At 40.2% G+C, this 22,906-nt stretch overlaps 2 protein-coding genes across 2 annotated transcripts in view; one reads left to right on the top strand and one right to left on the bottom strand.

Moving 5' to 3' along the window:
* Window positions 1-5,547: 5,547 nt before the first annotated feature.
* On the top strand, window positions 5,548-22,526 carry DHRS7 (dehydrogenase/reductase 7). The gene is made up of 7 exons (XM_082617442.1): window positions 5,548-5,776; window positions 12,203-12,355; window positions 14,191-14,297; window positions 14,767-15,006; window positions 17,560-17,682; window positions 18,902-19,117; window positions 22,018-22,526. The coding sequence occupies exons 1-7, from the start codon at window positions 5,644-5,646 to the stop codon at window positions 22,063-22,065; spliced, it is 1,020 nt and encodes a 339-aa protein (XP_082473568.1). The 5' UTR covers window positions 5,548-5,643; the 3' UTR covers window positions 22,066-22,526.
* The window catches only part of PCNX4 (pecanex 4), a 56,907-nt gene continuing 42,671 nt past the window's right edge, over window positions 8,671-22,906 (bottom strand). Inside the window, exon 12 of the mRNA XM_082617430.1 lies at window positions 8,671-10,260. Coding sequence (XP_082473556.1) covers window positions 10,256-10,260 — 5 coding nt within the window. The 3' untranslated portion in view covers window positions 8,671-10,255. The remainder of the gene's footprint in view (window positions 10,261-22,906) is intronic.

The raw sequence follows: 22,906 nt of genomic DNA, 5'->3' as shown, positions 1-22,906 counted from the left end.
TATGTAGGTGTTTAGGAGGAAGCAATTAAATGCTTTGAAGCATATTTCTAGTGGAAATTAATCAAGAATAGTATCTTAATGTTTTGTGAACTAGAGTGGTGTTTTGATTACTTTCTGTTTTCACTGTATTGTGAAATTTAGGATGTGAATCATGGCTTAGGTACGGGATGATTTAGCACCAAACTAGGATTTATTTGCCAAAATGGACACTTTTGATGAGAGTAAGTTTGTGTGTTTGTAGAATCATGTTGTAAGGTGCTGAAATATATTGGGTTGGCCAAAAAGTTCCTTCAGTTTTTAAGTAAAAATAAAAGACACATTTTTCATTTTCACCAGGAACTTTACTGAAAGACGTATTCACTCTTTTGTTCCACTACCTTCTGCCATTTACCAGGCAACTTCATAATTCCATCTTCCCAAAACTTTTTATCCCTCTGAGCAAAGAACTGTTCCAGGTGCCTTTTACAGTATTCCAGGGAATTGAAATTTTTTCCATTAGGAGAATTTTGTAAAGACTGAAATAAATGGAAATCCGAAGGTGTAATGTCTGGTGAATATGTTGGATGAATCAGAACTTCCCAGCCAAGCTCTAACAGTTTTTGCCTGGTCATCAAAGAAACATGCGGTCTTGCATTATCCTGATGGAAGATTATGAGTTTTCTGTTGACTAATTCTGGACGCTTTTCATTGAATGCTGCTTTCAGTTGGTCTAACTGGGAGCAGTACTTGGTTGAATTAATCATTCGGTTTTCTGGAAGGCACTCATAATAGTGGACTCCCTTCCAATCCCACCATATACACATCACTTTCTTTGGATAAAGACTGGCCTTTGGTGTGGTTGGTGGTGGTTAATTCAGCCTGCCCCATGATCTCTTCCGTTCCACATTATTGTACAGTATCCACTTTTCATTGCCCATCACATTTTTTTTTTAAAACAGAACGTTGTCATAACGTTTAAATAGAGAATTCCATGCAGAAATACGGACAAGAAGGTTTTTTTTACTTAACTTATGTGGAACCCAAATATCAAAGCGATGAATATAACCAAGCTGGTGCAAATGGTTTTCAATGCTTGATTTGGATATTTTGAGTATGTCGGCTACCTCCCACGTGCTATAATGTTGACTGTTCTCAATTAATGTCTTGATTTGATCGCTATCAACTTCAACTGCTCTACCCGACTGTGGAGCATCAACCAGCGAGAAATCTCCAGCACGAAACTTCGCAAACCACCTTTGACATGTTCGATCAGTCACAGCACCTTCTCCATACACTGCACAAATCTTTTTTTGCATTTCAGTTGCGTTTTTACCTTTCTTGAAATAATAAAGCATAATATGCTGAAAATGTTGTTTTCCTTCCGTCTTCAATATTAAAATGGCTACACAAAAATTCACCAATTTTGCTAAGTTTTTTTAAAAATGCACACTGATATGACAGCTGTCACAACACAATCTAACAAAATTGTTTTGAATGAAGTTAAAGACAACTAAGTGCTGCTAGAGCCATCTTACAGAAAAAAACCAAACAAACCTTTTGGCCAGCCCAATAGTATATGGTTTCAGTCTTTTTTCTCTAATTGTGAAAGGCCCCTGTCCTAATTGAGGGACCACTGCCTTGGCTCGTGGGGACTTAAGTGATGGCCACACTCATCAGTGCTGTCCTGACCTCATAAAAATATACTGAGACTTGAGGAAAGGAGAAGCCACTGCTCTTTCCAAATGGGAATGGCATAGGGTCTGAAGTGACAACGATTCTCTCCTGGTCTCTTGGCAATTGTTTAAGTTGCTCTGTTCACAGAGGAAATAATGTAGCTTATGTTTGAATACGTTTTTTAAAAAATTAGTGGAATGTTATATTTCAGTGGTTAAAATGTGGTCAGCCCATGAATGGACTGATTCAGGAGAGGCCAGATTTCCACTGCTCTGCCTCTTAGGCCCCACTGGCCTCAGAAGAGTCCCTTCATTTGTTCATCTGTCTTTCATTTGCTTTGAGCACTTTGGCTCCAAGTTTTAAGGTAAATTCTGTGCAAAATGGGAAGAGGCAACCCTAATGGACACTATTTATGAAAAGAATTTGCTGAGTATCTTCACCAGAGGCAGCAGATCTGAAGTTGGATTTTTCTCACTGGTAAATAGAACAAGTGAGGACATTTCCTATTGCAAAGATGTTAGTTATAATAGTTATTTTTTCTGATGATAGTAACTAAATCTTTAGACATATACTTGAATTCCAAAATGAATTATGCCTCTATTCAGGTAAAATAAAATTTCTGATGTGGAAATGTATACATTAATTTGTTGTTTTCATTTTCCAATGCAAGAACTGCTGGTGAGGTGAAATGACTGTGTGGTTTTATTATAGCTTGTGTACTAGTTAGGGTTCTCCAGAGAAACAGAACCAATAGGAGATACACACACACACACATATACCTATACCTATACATATACAGAGAGAGAGAGAGAGAGAAAGAGAGAGAGATGTATTTTAAGGAGCTGACTCACACAATTGTGGCGGCCAGCAAGTCTGAAATATGCAGAGCAGGCCTGCAGGCTGGAGACTCAGGGAAAAGCTGACATTGCAACCCAAGTTCAAAGGCAGTCTGGAGTCAGAATTCCCTCTTCTCGGGACCTCTGTCTTTTTTTTATCTAAGGCCTTTAACTGATTGGATGAGACCCACCCACATTATGGAGGCTAGTCTGCTTTACTCAAAGTCTACCGACTTAAATATTAATCATATCTAAAAAAAATACCTTCACAGCAACATCTAGACTAGTGTTTGACCAAAAACTGGGCACCGTGGCCTAGCCAAGTCAACACATAAAATTAAACATTATAGCTTGTTAATTAATAAATGTCCATAAGTTTACAACAAGTACATACCCTGGAATGAATGAGACATTCATACTGCACCAAATAATCAGATTAAAAGACAAAAACACAGGGATAGATTGGGAGTTTGGGACTGACATGTACACACTGCTATATTTAAAATAAAATGCTTTTCCGTTAAAAAAAAAAAAAGAAAAGACATATTTTTGAGACTTAGATGTTCAGAGCTCACACAGACCTCTTACTCACCAGCGATGGGCAGACCAAAGATCATATTCTTTGGGCCAGTTTTTCCCAGCCCTGGGCCTGCTGTCCCAGCTCCCACTCCCATAATTGCCATCTGCAGACCTGTCCCCTTTCACACACACACCCCCCACCCCCCCAGCTGGAGTTTGTGATGGAGAATAGAGTGTGCCCATCCATGGGTATGGTCTGGCTTGGGACATTAAGTCTAACTCAACCATTTCATTTTACAGAAGGAGAAAAAGGCTCAGAGGAAACTCTTGAAAAGAATTTGTTCACTGTAGTAGTATTGAAACCAAGCAGGACCCTGCGGGGCCCTCCCAGGTACAAAAGCGCTTCCATGTACAAAAGCACTTCCATATTATCCCCTGTTTCTTGTTTGTAGAAAAGCTATAGTCTCTCAGGCCTCCCCTGAGTCGCAAAAGAGCAGGCTCAAGCAGTTCATGATTAGGACAATGGAGTCACAGAATCTTTAGTTCCTCCCTGAAGAACATAGATAACAGTGTCTGATGTACATTCCTGAGTTGTTTTCCAAAATACTAAAACCACTACCATATGGAAAAAGCTAACTGCATGATGACTAGACTATAGCCATGACATAAGCTGCTCCATCTTACACAATTTCCAAGAACTGGCCTCAAGGAAATGGAGACAAATCGACCTGGAATTGAAGATTAACTGCACTTAAAACAATCAAGATGACACTGACCAGACCACCACATGACCAGTTTCAAGATGATTGTCGGAGCTGACTGTGCTGTTCTGCACACTCCTGAAACTTCCCCGTTTTTCCCTGTAAAACCCTTTCCCTCAACTGACAAGTGGGAAATGGTTTTGGGGTTGCTAGTCCACCATCTCCCTAGGTTGCTGGCTTCCTGAATAAAGCATCTTTCTATTTTCACCAACCCTTGCCTCTTGGAACACTGAGCAAGAGCAGCTGAACCTGAGATTGGTTCCAGCTCCAGCTGGTAACTATTTTTAAGCACCTTATTTGAAAAGTCATTTGTCATAAGGAAAATAAAACCCATATTGTAAAGGTGACAAGGCAATAAGGGTAACTCTTGAGCAATACTATTCCAAGTTGTGATCAGGATAAACTATCAGTCAGGGTCAAGGTTTAGCTAGGTAGGGCACATCTTCCTCCAGGAACCCAGAACAATATCACAACAATTTCTGATTCAACACAGTGTAAACATTCTTATGGCTTTCAGGTGTAAGGGAACTCTATAGGTGCAGAATAGAGTTTATAAATAAAGCCCTCACCTTTCATGTTGGAGTCTAAGAATTGATAATTATAATAGAAATGATAAATAATAATAATAATTAATTCTAATAACTACAAAAGAAAGAATGAATATAATTACTGTGTATGAGCCACTGTGCTCCTCTTACGGGCATTTTTCTCATTTAAATTACATATTCTTGGGCTTCCCTGGTGGCGCAGTGGTTAAGAATCTGCCTGCCAATGCAGGGGACATGGGTTTGAGCCCTGGTCCGGGAAGATCCCACATGCGCGGAGCAACTAAGCCCGTGTGCCACAACTACTGAGCCTGCGCTCTAGAGCCCGCAAGCCACAACTACTGAGCCCACGTGCCACAACTACTGAAGCCTGCGCACCTAGAGCCCGTGGTCCTCAATAAGAGAAACCACCACAATGAGAAGCCGGCGCACCACAACGAAGAGTAGACCCCGCTCACCGCAACTAGAGAAAAGCCTGCGCGCAGCAAAGAAGGCCCAACGCAGCCAAAGATAAATAAATTTGTTTTTAAAAAATTACATATTCTTTGTGGGTACAGATAAGGAAAAATTTTACTCAGGGTCACTGAGGGCTCAGCTACCCGGGCTCCAACTGAGTTGGCTCAAGTCCCCAGTCTGAGCTCCCAGCACTAGACTCAAGCTGCCCAACCTGCACTTTCTCATTCAGCAATGGGGCCAGGGTCATTTTTCAAGGTGCTTTCCAAATTTAGGTGAACACGGGGCCAGTCCTACTCAGCCACTGGGTTAATTCGGTGAGGGGGTGGGGGTGGCGTGGGGTGGAAACAAATTTACGGTTTGTTGGGTTCATCTAGTTAAAGAAAGAAGGGGGAGGAGGAGGTCGAATTCATAGGTTGGAATATTTGTGCTCTTTCTGAGCTTCGAAAACTATTTGCCCTCAAAACAACTGTAAAAGAATCGTTCTTGAGATTATAAATGCTGTGACTACCGTACCAACAAGAGTTTCGCCAAGTCCTTAAGCCATCCATGCCGTCTGTTCCTACTGCAACCCCTTATTAGGAGCACAAGCAGGCAAAACCTGCGCAGCGATCGTCAGGCGGCGCGCTGGGCGGGCATCGCCCACGCCCAGCGCGCGCAGCCGAGGGGCGGCTCCCGGCCGCCGGGGGGCCGGTCTGGGCGCACCTGGCCACTCCTCCCTTCTGCCGGCTCTCTGGGCGGGCCCGGGCCGAGGGCGGGCGCGGCGGCGGCGGAGGCGGTGCTGAGGCACGAGCGCTGCCGCGCGGCTTAGACTCGGGCGGTGGCTCTGTTGGTCGCTCGGTTTTCGTCCTGCGTAGCAGGGCGCGCGCGGCCGCGATGAGCTGGGACCTGCTGCTCTGGCTGCTGGCGCTGTGCGCGCTGCTCGCGCTCGTGGTGCAGCTGGTACGCTTCCTGCGGGCCGACGGCGACCTGACCCTGCTGTGGGCCGAGTGGCAGGGGCGACGCCCAGGTGAGGACCCGCAGCCGCCTTTCCGGAGTGGGAGGCCGGGCTCCGTGCGGTCCGATTTCCGCTGCCTTCGCGTCCCTCGCGAAGGGTGGCGTGGAGCTTCCGGGAAGCGAGGCTGCCTCTTTCCCCGGGGCTGCGGTTCGGGGAGGAAGGGGCCGGGGCCTTTTGTCTTCTGTCCTGGTCCATATAGACTTGCCTGGTTGCCAGCGTAAGAGAGCATTGTGGGGCGCCCACAAATCTCAGAATTCTCAGCCCCGCTCCCAGGGATTCTGATGCAGCGTTGGAGGACAATACTTTGAGAAACAGTGCGTTCGTAAAGGAGACTCCTTTTGAGGCTACTTTGTGCAGTTGTTTATCTGCCATTTCTCACTCTACTCAGAGTAGCGAAATAAAATTTGAGGTAATCCAGAGTCACCCACATACCTGCTTACTCAATGGGATAAAAGTATAACCATAGAAAGAACTGGATTGGCGTTTTGCCTGGAGGAAGATCATTACTGGCATACTAAAAGGCGTTCTGCCTGTCTCACTTTTATCTTTGCACTGCTTAATATTTGATGGTCGTTTACTAAACGCATTCTATGTGCTAAGCACTGGGCTAGGCCCTTTTCACACATGACAGGTCACTTTTACAGTGACTCTTAAGCTTATTTTCCAGATAGGGAAACTAATGCTCAGAGAAATTCAATAGACTGCCCAGAGCTAGGCTTTGGATCTGTAAGGGCCAGGGGGGAAGTGGGATTTCCCTGGACCTAGTTTCCTGTATGAAACTATCCAAATCATGTGAGGAGGTTTGCTTGGAAGTGATAACTAGTATGCTTTAAAAGTGGAGCCAGGGGCTTCCCTGGTGGCGCAGTGGTTGAGAATCTGCTTGCCAATTCAGGGGACACGGGTTCGTGCCCCGGTCCGGGAAGATCCCACATGCCGCGGAGCAACTAGCCCCGTGAGCCACAATTACTGAGCCTGCGCGTCTGGAGCCTGTGCTCCGCAACGAGAGGCCACGATAGTGAGAGGCCCGCGCACCGCGATGAGGAGTGGCCCCCACTTGCCGCAACTAGAGAAAGCCCTCACACAGAAACGAAGAGCCAACACAGCCATAAAAAAAAAAAAAAAAAAAAAAAAAGTGGAGCCAGGCATATACCCTGAGAACCATAATTCAAAAAGAGACATGTACCCCAGTGTTCGTTGCAGCACTATTTACAATAGCCAGGAGGACATGGAAGCAACCTAAATGTCCATTGACAGATGAATGGATAAAGAAGATGTGGCACATATATACAATGGAATGTTACTCAGCCATAAAAAGGAACGAAACTGAGTTATTTGTAATGAGGTGGATGGACCTAGAGTCTGTCATACAGAGTGAAGTAAGTCAGAAAGAGAAAAACAAATACTGTATGCTAACGCACATATATGGAATCTAAATAAAAGGTACTGATGAACTTAGTGGCAGGGCAGGAATAGAGATGCAGATATAGAGACGGGACTGGAGGACACGGGGTGGGGGGTGGGGTTGGGAAGCTGGGACGAAGTGAGAGAGTAGCACTGACATATATCCCCTACCGAATGTAAAATAGGTAGCTAGTGGGAAGCTGCTGCATAGCACAGGGAGATCAGCTCAATGCTTTGTGACGACCTAGAGGGGTGGGATAAGGAGGGTGGGAGGGAGGCTTAAGAGGGAGAGGATATGGGGATATATGTATACCTATAGCTGGTTCACTTTGTTATACAGCAGAAACTAACACAACAGTGTAAAGCAATTATACTCCATTAAAACTGTTAAAAAAAAACACCAAAAACTGGAACCAGGGAGGGAAGAGGAGCCATATCACTTACACAGGGGTGAGAACTGGTTCTTGGGGACAGAAAAAAATCTTAGATGGTACAATGTTTTATGCCCCTCCAAAGCTCATCTCTACCCAACAAAATATTATTCCTTAGTATTTCATTTTTCTTCTTGGGTTTTTGGGGATATAGCATGTGTAGGGCTGACATTGAGTTCATGGAAAATACATAACACATGTGCAAGATCAGGGCTACAGAACTATGGTAAATAGATGGCTGTGATTGGTAGACTTTCTCTTAGTCATTTGCTCCATCTCAACAGATGGAATGCATGTGCCTATTGGCTGCTTTGTGGATGTTTGTGCTTGATCCTCAGTGCTTTTGTGTTAAATTGGACTTTGAGAATTTCATAAAAATACCTTATATTTTATTATTCTATAAAAGTTATTCAACTGATAATGTCAAGTGCTGAAAAGGAAAAATGTTGACAATATCTAGCAGCTAGTTAAATGAAAAGTTATTTTAACATATCAAGTAAAAGTTAAAAGTTAAGGTGGCTAAAGGTAACTTTTAAGAAATTCATTTAGTTTTTTCAGTGTCTTACTTTTGCTGGAAAAGTATCAGTTTTGAAGGGTTTTTTAATACATTTAATTACTTTGCTATTATTATGTAGCTGTATAATTTGCCAATTTACATATGTAATATAATACATTACAATTGAAGTAAATACAAGTTATTTAGCAAAATAACTTCTGTAAGTTTACAGTTGTAAAGTTAAATGTTAATAGCTTTTAAATTTTAACTTAACTTTTAACTTAATTTTTAAATTTCACCATTCTTAAACCTGCATTGACTGAAGAGTAAACTTTATAGAACTCCTTTTATGTATAAAGCACAGACAGATATATGTAAATACATAAACAGATATACAGTATATCTGTGAAATTAAAATGTCTTGGAGGACTTATTAGGAAAAAATGACTAAAAAGACATTTAGGGGCTGGGGGTGGGGGTGAGGTGATAATGAAAAAAAGTTAAAGGAACATGAAGATAGACTCAAGTTCCCAAAACAGCTCAGCCTGCAAAGATGGGCAGACTCTTTTAAGGTTAAAAAAAAATTATCCTCTTTTTCTTCTCTATAAGTTTATTACTTTTTGTCACTTTAAAAAATAGCCAATATACTCACATAAGGCAAATTTTAAAAATACAAAGGGATGTATGGTGACAAGTAAAGCTCTCTTCCACCCTTGTCTCCCAGCCACCCAGTATGCCTCTTTGGAGGCAACCACCATTTCCTGCCTTTTATGTATCCTTCTGGAGATAGTCTCTGCATTTCCAAGCATGTATCTCACATGGTGAAATTTAAGAGTGACTAATTTTAGGTATTGCATGTAGATCCAGAAAAATCCATGGCACCAGTCCAGAGTAGGAAAAGTCTCAACAGCAGCACATGTGAGGAAGACTCAGATTTTAGTTGGCAGTAACCTCGATGTGAGTCAACTGAAGTGCCAGAAAAGATTAGGCAATCCTGGGAGATGTTTAGTGTCTGATGGAACAAACTGCAAACAACAACAGATGTTTTCTGAATACCTGCTTGTGTTGGCCTCTGTGCTGGGCACTGGGGACACAGCAGTGACTGAGCCAGCCACTGCCTGGGCTCTCACGGAGCCTCCCTTCTGAGGGACAAGGGAAGCGATTTAGTCATGTCACCTTGCTCTGAACTGTCCAGACCCCATGGGAATCCTGTGTCCTTCTCTGGCCAGCTCCTTTCAGTAGGAACACTGACCAGCTGGAGCTCGTGCAGAGGGTGTGAGCAGAAGAGAGGAAATCGGATGCCATGTCATCTGAGGAAAGGTAGCAGAAATTGGAGGTGTTTAGCCTTAGAGAAGCAAGAGATGAAAGGACGTAGGGAGGACATAACAGCTGTCTTCAAATAAATGAGACACTGTCATGTGCAAAACAGGCTTGATTTATTCTTCCTGACACCACAAGGCAGAACTGCTGCCAACGGCTGGTGGAAGTTAAAGTTATCAGTATATGGAAGAATCCCTGAACCCCTTGAATGATTAGACTTGCCTTAAAAAGGAACCGGTGCCTCAGAGATAACTAGCTTACTCTTCCTGTGAGGAAATTAAGTAGACTAGTCAACAGCCTGAGGGGAGAATTCTGAAACTGGGTTGGGGGTTGAACTCTAAGTGTCCTTCCAACTCCAAGAATCTGCTTTCAGAAGCTCTTTAGGAGAGGCCAGTTATGGATGCCAGATTCTGTTGAATTGTTAAACAAAAGTTGGTGCTGAATAAAAAAGTTTTCTTCTCCAGAGTGGGAGGAAGGGTGCCAGAACTGCAGGTGTACTAAGGTAAATGTGAGCCTGCGGGTTTTCATTGTTGCATTTAAATCATGTTTGCATATTGGTATACAAATGAAGAAATCTTTGTTAGTTCTGTGCTAGTTAGTAAATAGTTACAAACAAATTATATTCACCTTGGAGTCTTGTGTATTGCAGAACTTTGGAACAATGAGTAGTCAATGAATGACTATCTGAATATACATTCTGCTATTCCTGATAAAGTCCTTCAGGAAGGTTGCTCAGTTGAGCCTTGCCACAAAAGTACATCAGATGTGGGAGTTCCCTGGTGGTCTAGTGGTTAGGAGTTGGAGCTTTCATTGCCGTGGCCCAGGTTAGGGAACTGAGATCCTTCAAGCTGCAGCCAAAAAAAGAAAAAAGAAAAAAGCACATCAGATGATAGGAAAGCATTGTAGCCCAGACACAGTATTTGGGATGTTTCTGTCCTTAGCTCAGATATTCACATGACACCTCTTTCCTGAGGACATTTTCTTGAATGGCTGAGACAGTTGGGTTCTAAGATATTGATCTTATTAAAACGTGGTCAGTGTAGGCTAGTGATCAGAGTGTGGGCTTTGGAGCTAGATATACCTGGACTCCTATCCTAGCTCTGCCAGGGTTCTTGGGTGTTTATTCAACAGCGATTAATGGAGTGCTTTCTCTATGCGAGTCTCTGTGCGATGCACTGAGGACACAGCAATGGATAAGGGAGTTAGGGTCCTATAGCCTTAAGGAAATTTACAGTCTAGTGCTGTAAACCTCAGTTTCCTTTTCTATAAAATTGAGAGAATTCTTGTTTCATAAGGTCCTTGTGAGGGTTTTAATAAGGTAATATTGTTTAAGCACATAGGAAGCAATGAAAAAATGTTAAGCCATTGAAGTTAGTAACCCCATTGCCCCTGGCTGGAGATATAACATACAATGTGTTTTGCTGCCAAAAAGTCCATTTGTTAAACAATTTTAGCAACAATTACAGTTGACATTTTATTAAGCACTGAGTATGTGTCACACACTGCTCTGAGTGCTTTACATGTTTTAACTCATTTCTCTCAACAGTCCTATGAAGGAGGTTTTATTATTAATTCAGTTTTCCAGGTTTGGAAAATTAAGGCACCAAATTCTCACATGGGAGCATTTCATTGCTGTGTGTGACACAACTGGAATTTGAGCCCTGATAGTCTCCAGAGCTCATACTGATTACCTGCCAGTTAGGTTTTAGAATTGTTTGACTAAAACAGTAAACTAGTTTCCTGATTTTAACTTTTCTGATCTAAAATCAGCAATGTGTATCTTAAGTAAAACCTTCTTTGCTATTTTTGATAAATAACACATTTTAATAAACAAGGCACACAGGAACACTGCACTACAGGGACTCTCTACGAATTCAGATGGACGGTGGCTATCGTGTGCTTCAGGGCAAATAAGTTTTTCACTGGAGAGTAAACCACTCGTCATTGCTTTATTTTACATTTTTACAATCTTTAACAAGATGATACTTGGGCAAGCAGAGTACATTTCATTGCTCATATGTATTTCTTCTTGGATGAACTACTAGATTCTTCTAAGATGAAAGCTCAGGCATTTGGGGGGCACTAGAAACCTTTAGTTGATAGGCATCAGATATGATTGACAAATGGGGAAAACATGACTTTAAAAACCCAGGGTGATTCTACCATACCCTAGAGTAGAACTTGGTATATTTAGATTTGCAAGAAATTAGAATAACAGAATTGAAAACTGGATGGGACTTTTAGTGATCATCTTATCTGAATCCCTCATTTATGAATAAGGAAAGTGAGAATGTGAGTCCAGATACTTTCTATTTACTTACTCTTACTTTTCTTGATCAAATATACAGATAAATAGAGCCTTAGAGTCAGACCATGGAGTTATACCTTGAAGTAAAGTCTGGAAAACTCACCAAGAGTCTAGAATACACAAAATAACATGTTAATAACTGTTACTAATACGATTTGTAGCACTAGGTAGGAAGTGTTTTCTTAGGATATTTAATTAAAAAAATTTTTAAACCACTTTATTGAGGTATGATTATCATATAAGAAACTGTCCATATTTAATGTATATAACTGGATGAGTTTGGGGATAAGTATACACCTGTGAGACCATCACCACAATCAAGGCTGTAAACATAGGATATTTAAATTTTTAAGCGCCACACATTATGTCTTCATATTCAGTGATATTGTTTAAAACTACTTTTTTCCTTTGGTTAATCTTTGATTTACGGATGTAACCCATAGCTTATTTTCTCCCCTCAATCCCCACTCCTTTTTCAATAGAATGGGAGCTGACTGATATGGTGGTGTGGGTGACTGGAGCATCAAGTGGGATTGGTGAAGAGCTGGCTTACCAGCTGTCCAAACTAGGAGTTTCTCTTGTGCTGTCATCCAGAAGAGTGCATGAGCTGGAAAGGGTGAAAAGAAGATGCCTTGGTAAGTAAATCTAAAATAGCAGCAGTGCTTCCTAGAAGTAAATCAGAACCCAAAGTCAAAATTTGGGAATTTTAGAGGGAAGAGGGGAATTCTCCTGGGCAGTAGACTCTGTTTCCAAATGCTCTACGTGCTTTGCTCCAAGTCCTCTTTCTTTTGTCATCTCTTAGTCTGCTGGCCTGGCCTTTTTCTTCTCTTTTTCTGCCACATTTCTACTTTTTTTTTGACACTGGTTCTTAGCATTAGGGAGTGACCATCAATTCTCTCAAATGCTAGTGGATTTTTAGTGACCAAATAAATGTCTTATATTTTTGTCTTAGAGAAAGAACAGTTTGGTTCTTACGTATGATATACATGTATGCAACCAGAGAAATTTAATTGACATTTTGGTAAAACATCAGATATTAAAATCATATGAAATGGTATAAGATTTTTGTTACCAGGAAAAAACAGGAATAGAGTTAAATTTTTTTTTTGGGGCACGCCACACATGTGGGATCTTAGTTCCTGGACCAGGGATCGTACCCATGCCCCTTTGCAGTGGAAGCATGGAGTCTTAACCACTGGACTACTAGGGAAGTCTCAGAATAGAATTAAGTTTGAAAAATGCAACTTGAGGTTGCATTTTTCATAATTTTTATTTTATTTTTATATTTATTAAATATATTTTTATATATTTAAATATATTTCATATATTTTTCATATATATAGGACAACAATGTTTTTGTCTGTTTGGGTTTTGGTGTAGTTATGTTCACAGTGAAAGCAGCCTCAAGTAATAAAATTATTATTTCTCATGGGACATTTAGTATCTACACTGAAATAATTTTGAATTTTCCGGTAGACCATTTTTTTGGTCATTTACCTGTCATTCTTTAAAAATCTTTCTTTCACTTTGCTGATTGCTGATGGAACTAACCACCCAGAAACAGAGTTAGTTGCCAAGGCCACAAGCCCTCTTTCACGATATTGCTTTCAAAGGCTTCTTGTGTTTTTGAACTGGGCCACTTCTTATGGCAGTTGCTCCTCCTCTGTTGAGACTTGCACTGGCAGAAATGAACCATAACAGCATTTCTTAGCTGGAATAAGGCTGTTTCCTTTTATTTGTCAGATCATTAGTGCAAACTATTTCTTTTAAAAAACAGTTACTGTTTCACAATTTACTCCTTTGCCCATAAAGCCTTTACACCTCTTGTTTTCTCTACTTACTTGTTTTTCTTATTGAAACACAACCTTGTTGTATTTCAAGGTTAGAATTCAGGAAATTAGTTTCAGTTGCTCTTTTGATGAACAGAAAAGAAAGGGCCATTACAGCACAACTTGTTTCTTGGTTGTGAATTTCAGGACTGTATCCTTTTCCTAGTTTGCCTCCTGGAATCCTTAGCCTCTGGAAGGAAGCTTCTGTGTGTCATGTGACTGGAGGACTCAACTTCTTATTGATTTTCAGCATAAAATTTTTAAAAATATGTTTAAAAATCAAGTAGTGAACCTATCATATAACAGCTGTACAGATGTACCTCTGTACTTATAAAGAAATTGCTCTAAAATTTTTGCTTTTTTTAGTTTGTAGTATAATCTTGATTTCTTCTGGAGTCTGTTCCAATATTAGGCTGTATATATTCAAGCTGAAGAGAGGAATTCTACTTCCTGTGTACCCAGCTTTTTGTCCGATATGTTGCCATATCACCACCAGCCCTCTTCTTGGTCACTGAAGAGAACCTCATCCACAGGGCCACCCAGAAATGAGTTCATTGCCAAATGTGGTTGTAGGGTGGGTGTTAAATGTTAATGTAAATAGCACATGACTTCCACATTAATTTTTAAGTGTCTTTATTTAGAGAATGGCAATTTGAAAGGAAAAGATATACTCATTTTGCCCCTTGACCTGACTAACAGAAGTTCCCATGAAATGGCTACCAAAGCAGTTCTCCAGGAGTTTGGCAAAGTAAGTAGCATTTTGAGTGCATGAATCTTGCTTTGAAGTAGCTGCAAAAGAGATTCCCATCTATGGTGCTGTCATTCAAAGGGCTTTAGGCAAATGGGTTCATGCAGTGTGATGAAGGCCCATGAGTTGGGCCTCTTAATCTCTGAGTCTGTGGCTTTATGTAATTAGAACTTTTCCTCCCTTCACAAATACTAACTCCTCCATGTAGAACAAAAGAAGCTAAAAATCCACTGTGCCTATTATTTTTGTGACATATTATTTTCCATAAAAAGTCACTTAAGTTGAGAATTTAGATCCATAGGTGAATTCTGATTTTCCTTTTATCTTTTTTATTGCTGACTTCTGGAAATATACCAGCCTGTTCCATTGATTCATCAAGTTAACAATATAACCAGCCATCCCTGGGAATTGCAACAATACATTTACAGGTCATCTCTAAAGTGCCCCTTTTCTGATTTTCTTTAATTAGATTGACATTCTGGTCAACAATGGTGGAGTATCCCAGCGTTCTTTGTGTGTGGACACCAGCCTGGACGTCTACAAGGAGCTAATAGAGGTTAACTACTTAGGGACGGTGTCCTTGACAAAGTGTGTTCTGCCTCACATGATTGAGAGGAAGCAAGGAAAAATTGTTACTGTGACTAGCCTCCTGGGTGTTATATCTGCACCCCTTTCTGCTGGATATTGTGCCAGCAAACATGCTCTTCAGGTAAGGCTTCCAAAACTCAACTCGGATAGAACTGACCTGAATGTGTATATGGGACATATGGCCTTCACTGCAAGAGATCATTGGAACTGGGTAGTGATGTATGGAGACAGAGAGAGACCCAAGGAGATCTCGGGTAGAAGACTTACCCAGATGATGCTAAAAAAGACTTGAGCCTTACATGCCTCTTCCTAATTTAGCAAACATGTCTTGAGCACCTACACTGTGTCGTGCACTGCAACAGGTCCCGGAAGTATAAAGATGATAAGATATGATATCCTTGCCCATGAAAACTGTATAGTCTAGTTGACATGTCACCCTTTACCTTATCCTCATTTCTAACACATCTTCATGGAAAATTTGGGGTCTACCCCTTGTTTCTTCTACACACATTTCAGGATGTACTTGTCCTCATTTCCGTGACTTCTTCTTCCTTCCCCATTGTTGTTGGTGTTTATTTTACCTGAATTTCTAAATATACATGCATGTCAGACGTAGGAACTGCCCACTGAATGATGAGCCCTGTGTTCATATCCCTACTGGGACTAGCCTTGACTCTGTTTACTCTGATTTCATTGGAAGAAGAAAATCTAGTTAAGGCAGAGTCTCAGAGAAAGCTTAATTTGGCTTGCATAATTTATGAGATGTGAATATTAGAAACGAATGAATTTTTAATGCTGGCTTAAGAGTGGATAAGAAATGTTACTAAACTATAACATGGAGCAAACTAAATCATAAGGCCAATAGGAGGAGACTGATTAAGAAAGACAAATGATTTATAATTAATGCTGTTGAAGGTCAGTTTAAGTAGAATGTTTCACTGTTGGAATAATGAGATGCAATAGTTGAATGGTCATCAGTTTCATGAAAATTTGAAGCTTTGGTTCCTTAGGATCCTCTTTCTGCTGTGAAGAGCAGACAGTTGCAGAGTGATGAAATGAAATACGGGAGTGATGATTTCCTCATATTTGGTAGTGGGGTATCAGTTACTTCCTGCAGAGCAGTTGGGCAAGTCTAAGGCAGGCAGATGAGGGAAGTTGGCCATTCCATCTGTTTCGCACTTAGTATCTCATAAGACATGCAAGATGCTTTCAATCAAACACAATGAGTTGTCTGGCCTGCCCTCCAAGACTCACTGTTTTATTATTGGATTTGATCATCTGATACCATGTGGCAGGTTGAGACTCTGGTTATACCAGTAGCTGAACACTGAGACCAGGAGGCTCTTTTTTTTTTTTTTTTTTTTTTTTCGGTACGCGGGCCTCTCACTGTTGTGGCCTCTCCCGTTGCGGCTCAGCGGCCATGGCTCACGGGCCCAGCCGCTCCGCAGCATGTGGTATCTTCCCGGACTGGGGCACGAACCCATGTCCCCTGCATCGGCAGGCGGACTCTCAACCACTGTGCCACCAGGGAGGCCCCAGGAGGCTCTTTTTGAAGAGCACATTTCCTTCCCCGATACCCAGCAAGCTAGAGAGTGAACTTATTTGTCATTCAGAAGTTCACACACTATACTAGATGTGATTGCAAACAAGGAGAGGTTTTCGTGTCTGGTGTATTGGCTTTCATGGTGTCCTCTCCCCTCTTCTGCTTAGAGTGGCAGAAGGTTAAGGATGCAGGAGTTCATTCATGAAGGCTTTTTTCCTGTCCATCTGAGTCAGGCACTGTATTAGTCTCTGACAGCGTGAACCCTCAAAGACCCTGTGTTTGTTAGGCATCAGCATTAAAGGCTGGTAACTGTTTGATGTTATTGGATCATAAATGAATGTACCCTGGGTTAGCTGCTTATTTAGGCTTTTCAATTAATTCAGTTTATCACAATGTAGTCTTGGAATATTTCCTGATTTAGAGAGGAGGTGAAGGGATATAGATGTTTACTCCCTATTTGGTTTAGAAATGGGCAGTATCTTTTAAGTCTAGAGGGTCCAGCTTGTTTTTATAAAAGCCATTGAGTAAGCAATCATACTACATTTTTAACTAGCCGTGTACTCTTACTACCCCTAAAATATAAATCTTTGCTGAAACTAATTATCTATTCAAATAGTAATTGAAAAGGTTGAACTGTTCCTCTATGATAGTTTCGGTTTAGTACTAATCCCCGCTTGCTCCCCCTTGCCCCAACATCTGCACTTTAGGCCACTTTGAGGGAGGAAAAGAAACCCAGCCTCAGTGATGCTCAGTGGAGAACATGCAACCCTTGTGGAGTGGGGAGCTGGCGGCGACTGGGTGGGAGGGTGTATCAGACCCTCCAGGGGTAGTCTCTCACTTATCCAGTGCTAAATCACTGGTGGCACGAGCTGCCACTGCCAATGCGGGGATGAACCATTCATACCTGGGAAGAGCTGAGAATGCCTCTTCTAGATTGCTTTCAGACTTACACTTAAAAATGCCTCATCTTGCGTAATTACATTTCCTATCCTTTACTCAGGCATTTCAGAACATTTTCTGCTGCTGTTGTCCTTCATAAAAAGTTGAAGAAAAGTAATTGAGTGCTATTAGTGAACATGAGATATGTGACTGTATTTAATTTTACTTGGTTTTTTTTTTTTTGCCTTTTAGGGATATTTTAATACCCTCCGAATTGAACTTGCTACATACCCAGGTATAACAGTTTCTAACATTTGCCCAGGACCTGTGCAATCAAATATTGTGAAGAATGCCCTAACTGAAGAAGTCACAAAGGTAAAAATTTCTAGTTGGGGAATAATTTGAATGCTTTAGTAGTTATACACTGGCATCATATCACTATGCCTCAGGGTTTTCATGTTGGAATTGCTTATGAACTATTTACAGAACTTAACTCAGCATTAGGAAAATGGTTAAGGTTAGCTGATAGGGCTTTGGCATCCAGTTTTAATAAAAGCTAAAGAAATTACTAAGATACTGCTTATAAGTAATCCACTATTATGTGCACTATCAGTATTTTAAAAACCCAGTTTTAATCAGTTCACAAATTATAGCAATGTTGAAAGGTTCTGTGTGGCTGAATTTTAGTACATTAAATCTTACTGGGATTTTAAAAAGGGATTATGGTGAAGGAGCTTAGAAAAAAGCTTGTTGAGTTGTACTAATTTTAGGTTAGCCTCACCCAGGCCTGTGCTTCCCTCAGCTCATATACACATAAGTGATCTATCAAATGAATGGTGAATGTCTCATGAAGAATCCAGTATCACTCACTAATACAAAAATCTCTCTAAAGGCCATGAAATTTTCCTTCTTCTCCACTAATATTTCAATTGAGATATAAATGTATATATGCTTCTATGTAAATGTTTACAGTTTACATTTTCACATTTTCTGTGGAGGCACTATGGTAAAATAGAATAAGCACTCTATTATAGGAATCAAGGGACTAGGAATATAGAACTGGCTACTACTAAATGATCTGTGTGAGCACAGATAAGTTACTGCCTTTCTGGGCCTCAGTTTATTTGTACAATGGTAATGGGTTAACTAGAGTAGCAGTACCAGATTTGTTCAATACCAAGAAACCGCTTTTATCTTCTTCCTCCATTTCATCCCCATGGACTCCATATTTTATAGAATTTCACTTGCTAAATGTATGTATTAATAATTTGTTTAAAATTTTTTACTATTAAAGTGACATGGAATTATCATTAAGTACTTTAAGATGGTACAATTCTAATTAAAAGCAGAGAACCTTTATCTTGTAGTTAGCATGCACAACCTTATCTGGTTAAGTGTATGAATTCCATTAGGCTTTTTGAAATATTACAAATAGCTTATAGGCACCCATTAGTACCTGTCGGGACTCCTAAGGGGCATGAGGCCACATTAAAGGAGTCACTCAACTAGATGTCTTCTGGGTCCTTTCTAGCCTAAAAGTTCTGTGAGATAACTTGGATAAATACACATCCCTAATTTTTCAAAATTTTCTTAGACTACAGGCAGCGATGCAGATCAGTCCCACAAGATGGCAGCCAGTCGTTGTGTGCAGCTGATGTTAATCAGCATGGCCAATGACTTGAAGGAAGTCTGGATTGCGGATCAGCCTTTTCTGTTAATGGCATATTTGTGGCAGTATATGCCAACCTGGGCCTGGTGGATAACCGACAAATTAGGAAAGAAAAGGATTGAGAACTTTAAGAATGGTGTGGTAAGACCAATTTATACATTTCTGAATACATATCAATCTTGTAGGAAAGTAAGACATCTTCTAGTGCTTGAAAACTTTTCTTACTAACTTTCCACCAACCTCATGATATAAATACAAAAGGTATAAGAAGTTTTCCATTCCCCCATGCCTATCTGTTGGTTTACTATAAATTACTACTGGTCTTGGAGAAAGTTTTCTACAAGGTAAAATCAAATCAAGGATTGCCATTTTTTCTTCTATACTTACTGTTTGGCTAGTGTATGGGCCAAAATGCATTTTCTCTACCATGTGTCCCCACAAACTCCAACCATCCTACAAGTCTACAAGTGTCACCTCCTTGGGTTGATACCTGGCCTCCCCTCCCATTTCTCCCCAGGACTTGGTGTACCTCAGCCCTGTGCCTACCTCCGTCAAAGCACTTCCACACTATTAAAAGAGATGCACTCTTACATGTAGTGCTGGTTCCTTTGACTTTGTTCCAGAAGCACTTTGCACATCTGAGATGTGTCTAGGAAAATACGCTGATCGCTCATTCTTTCAGCACTCATTCTTCCAGAAAAGTAAGGAATGTTATAAGCTATTTCTGAGAAAATTGTGACCATCAAAAGAGTTTAATGTATAAACAGCACAGGATATGTAATGAGTTAAGCTAAAAATTATAGATCATATAGATATGATTATGCAAAGAAGCATTATTTCTGTGGATGGTTTTTACTGTTAAAGTATTTCTTTCAGTGATTACTACCTTCTTTTAGAAATGTTAGCAAGGATTGTATATAAGGAGAATTATAAAATGGGATCATACCATTTGTATCATTATATAACCTACCACTATTTAAGCAATCACAAATTGTTAGACATTTGTTCCAGCTTTTTGCAGGACAGTGAAAATGAATTAGTGAAAAAAGCAAAAAAACAAAAGAAAACAAAATACTTAAAGAGACTTAAAGGTTATAAAACTTTCAATATGCACTAACATGTCTAGAGCTTGAAAAATCATGAAGGGGGCTATTCATTTTCTACTAACCAGTTTGCTTTGGGCCAAAACATTTATAAGTGTTTTGGTAACATTAAGTCCCAACACTGGGACTTGGTAGTATGGGATGGTTCCAAAGGTAGAGCTTCATCGAATATTACATCTGAGTTTGAAATTTAGAGGACAGCAGATACAGTGGCATTGTGCCCAGTGATGGATAAGAGTTGAGAGGGAAAGGCCACCTTACTAAAGAGGTAACACAGCATCCTGGTTAAGAGCATGGAGCCTGGTGCCCGTCTACCTAGGTTGAAATCCCAGCTCTACCCCATACTCGTCCCATGACCCCAGGCAAGTAACTTCTCTTTCAGTCTCCCCATCTACAAAATGGAGATTACTGATGATAACAGCACCTAGTCATAGGATTGTTATGGGGAGTAAATGATTTAGTATGTGGAAAGCTCTTAAAATATACCGTGGAGTGTTATGATTATTAAGTATTAGCTGTTAATGCTTTTGTTTTGACGGCAGGAGGATATTCAGCAAACAGATAGTAAAGATCAAAGAGTTAAATAATATGGCAGAGAGAGAATGCATTATAGAAATAATTGTTCCAGAGGGCAAAGGACTAGGGGCTAGAGTTTCAGTCCCACTGTAGCAGCTGTTCTTTCAGGAATGTCCATAAGAAGGATTTTTTTTTTGTTTACAGAATACCTAACTGTAAGATATAAACATCACTCAATAAATCTAGGCACTTCATTACATCTCACATTTGCTAAAAATGATGACCTCTCTCTTCCTACCGACATCTTTAAAATATTGCTTATTACGTGGTCTTACTGCTTTATCACTTTATGATAAACTGGGTATCCTTTCATTTCCCAGAACCATTTCTGAGATATACCTTATTCTTTACACAAAACCCTAGAAACTTTCAAAAGTTGTTCCTCTTTTTTTTTACTTAATTCTCTCCTCCTTGCTCCTTTCCGCCCCACGGTTATTTTGTATTGTATATATCCATCTCCTTATTGAAATTTGTTTATAAGCATCTAAGTTAAGAGATGCCAGTATTATCCCAAACTAAATGTACTTGTTGATAATACTTGAATTTGTTTCTGTCATTTAAGCTAGGAACATTATGTCTGGAACTTTGTTTTGATGAATCGTTATTAATTTTAGGCATAAAGAATTGCATTGAATTTTGTGTTATAATTAATTTTTGTCTTACTTAGTGCAAATTCTTGAAAGCGGTAAATGGATATCTTCCCAAATGAAATGTTAACTCTTAGAGACTGAGTTGCCTTGTTTTACTCTTTAAGCAATGTACTCAAAGTCCACAAAAGATTTTGAAGTTGCTGTCAATTATTTTAATTCTAAAGATACTGTTCTTTGTATTTATTAAGGCAAATCAGTGTAGGTGTGACATGCTGATCCAGAAGAGTAATAATAGAAATTTCAGCATTTATGAAATGGCATAGTCAGATGCTAACAAATGACAGGGAAATAACTATGCTAAGCCCATTAGAGATATTTTTGTGTAGATCTAGAATTTTGGCTATGATTTTTATTCTGATTTAAGAATTTGCCCAGGTTTTATAAGGATTCTCAACAGTGAATCATAATGATATAGCTCCTCAAAACAGAAGGAATTAATTGTAAAAAACAAGGGTAGGGCTTCCCTGGTGGCGCAGTGGTTGAGAGTCCGCCTGCCGATGCAGGGGACATGGGTTCGTGCCCCGGTCCGGGGGGATCCCACATGCCGTGGAGCGGCTGGGCCCGTGAGCCATGGCCGCTGAGCCTGTGCATCCGGAGCCTGTGCTCCGCGGCAGGAGAGGCCACAACAGTGAGAGGCCCGTGTACCGCAAAAAAAAAAAAAAAAAAACAAGGGTAGAAGAGACTGATTCATGTTTCTGTCATTCTGTTATAGGATGCAGATTCCTCTTATTTTAAAATCTGGAAGACAAAATATCAGTGAAGGAGTACTTGCATTTTTCAAGCCAATGGAAAGAGAAACGGAAAACATGACAACAGCAATTTTCTTATGCACTGAAGACTTTGTGATTTTACTTCTTAATAGATACAACTTTCCTTTCAACGTGTAATAAATAAGATTGCCAGGAGTCTTGCAATAAGGGTATTAATACATACTACATTCCTGGATTAAAGAGCATTTTAACATACTCTAGCATGTATGCTTAAAATCTAGGTGAGCAGAATGCCAACCAAAGAATTACAGTAATCCATTTAGCATAAATGCATGGAATATTACATGAAGCAGAGTGCTGGGGAATGGGCAGATATAAAGAAGTGTCTGAAATGGCCTGCCTCCAAGGTGCTTACACTCTTGGAAGAGTTGACAGGTACAAATGACTGGAATTTGAAGCCGTAGGTAGGACTCATAGCAGCCATAATTGATTAAAAATCTATTATATGTCATTTGCTGTACTGAGGTGCTTTGTAATTAGTTAATTCACTTATTTCTCATAACAGCCCTCTAAGATAGGTGGTATTATCCACCTTAATAGATGAAGAAAGAAATGCCCAAAGCAAGTAGGTGTTACTTTCCCAAGGTCACAGAGCTCATAAGGGGTAAAGCCTGGGTTAAACTCAGCTCAGGAAGATTCCATTGGCAACTTCTTATTTTAGTTATTATCATTAATTTTACTTTAATCTTTAGCACCTTATAGTAGAAAACATGCATAGGCCATAATAGAAGGGAGAAGAACAGGGGAAGAAAAACATGGTTCTTATGTATAAGCAGTTCACAGTTTACCTATGGACAAGGTAACACCCATAAAATAACTGGAACAGTTGGT

Source organism: Mesoplodon mirus (genome assembly GCF_964341445.2).
Source record: "Mesoplodon mirus genome assembly, chromosome: 4".
Classification (NCBI taxonomy): domain Eukaryota; kingdom Metazoa; phylum Chordata; class Mammalia; order Artiodactyla; family Ziphiidae; genus Mesoplodon; species Mesoplodon mirus.
The sequence above is the reverse complement of the archived record's forward strand: the minus strand, read 5'-3'. Positions and strand labels throughout refer to the sequence as shown.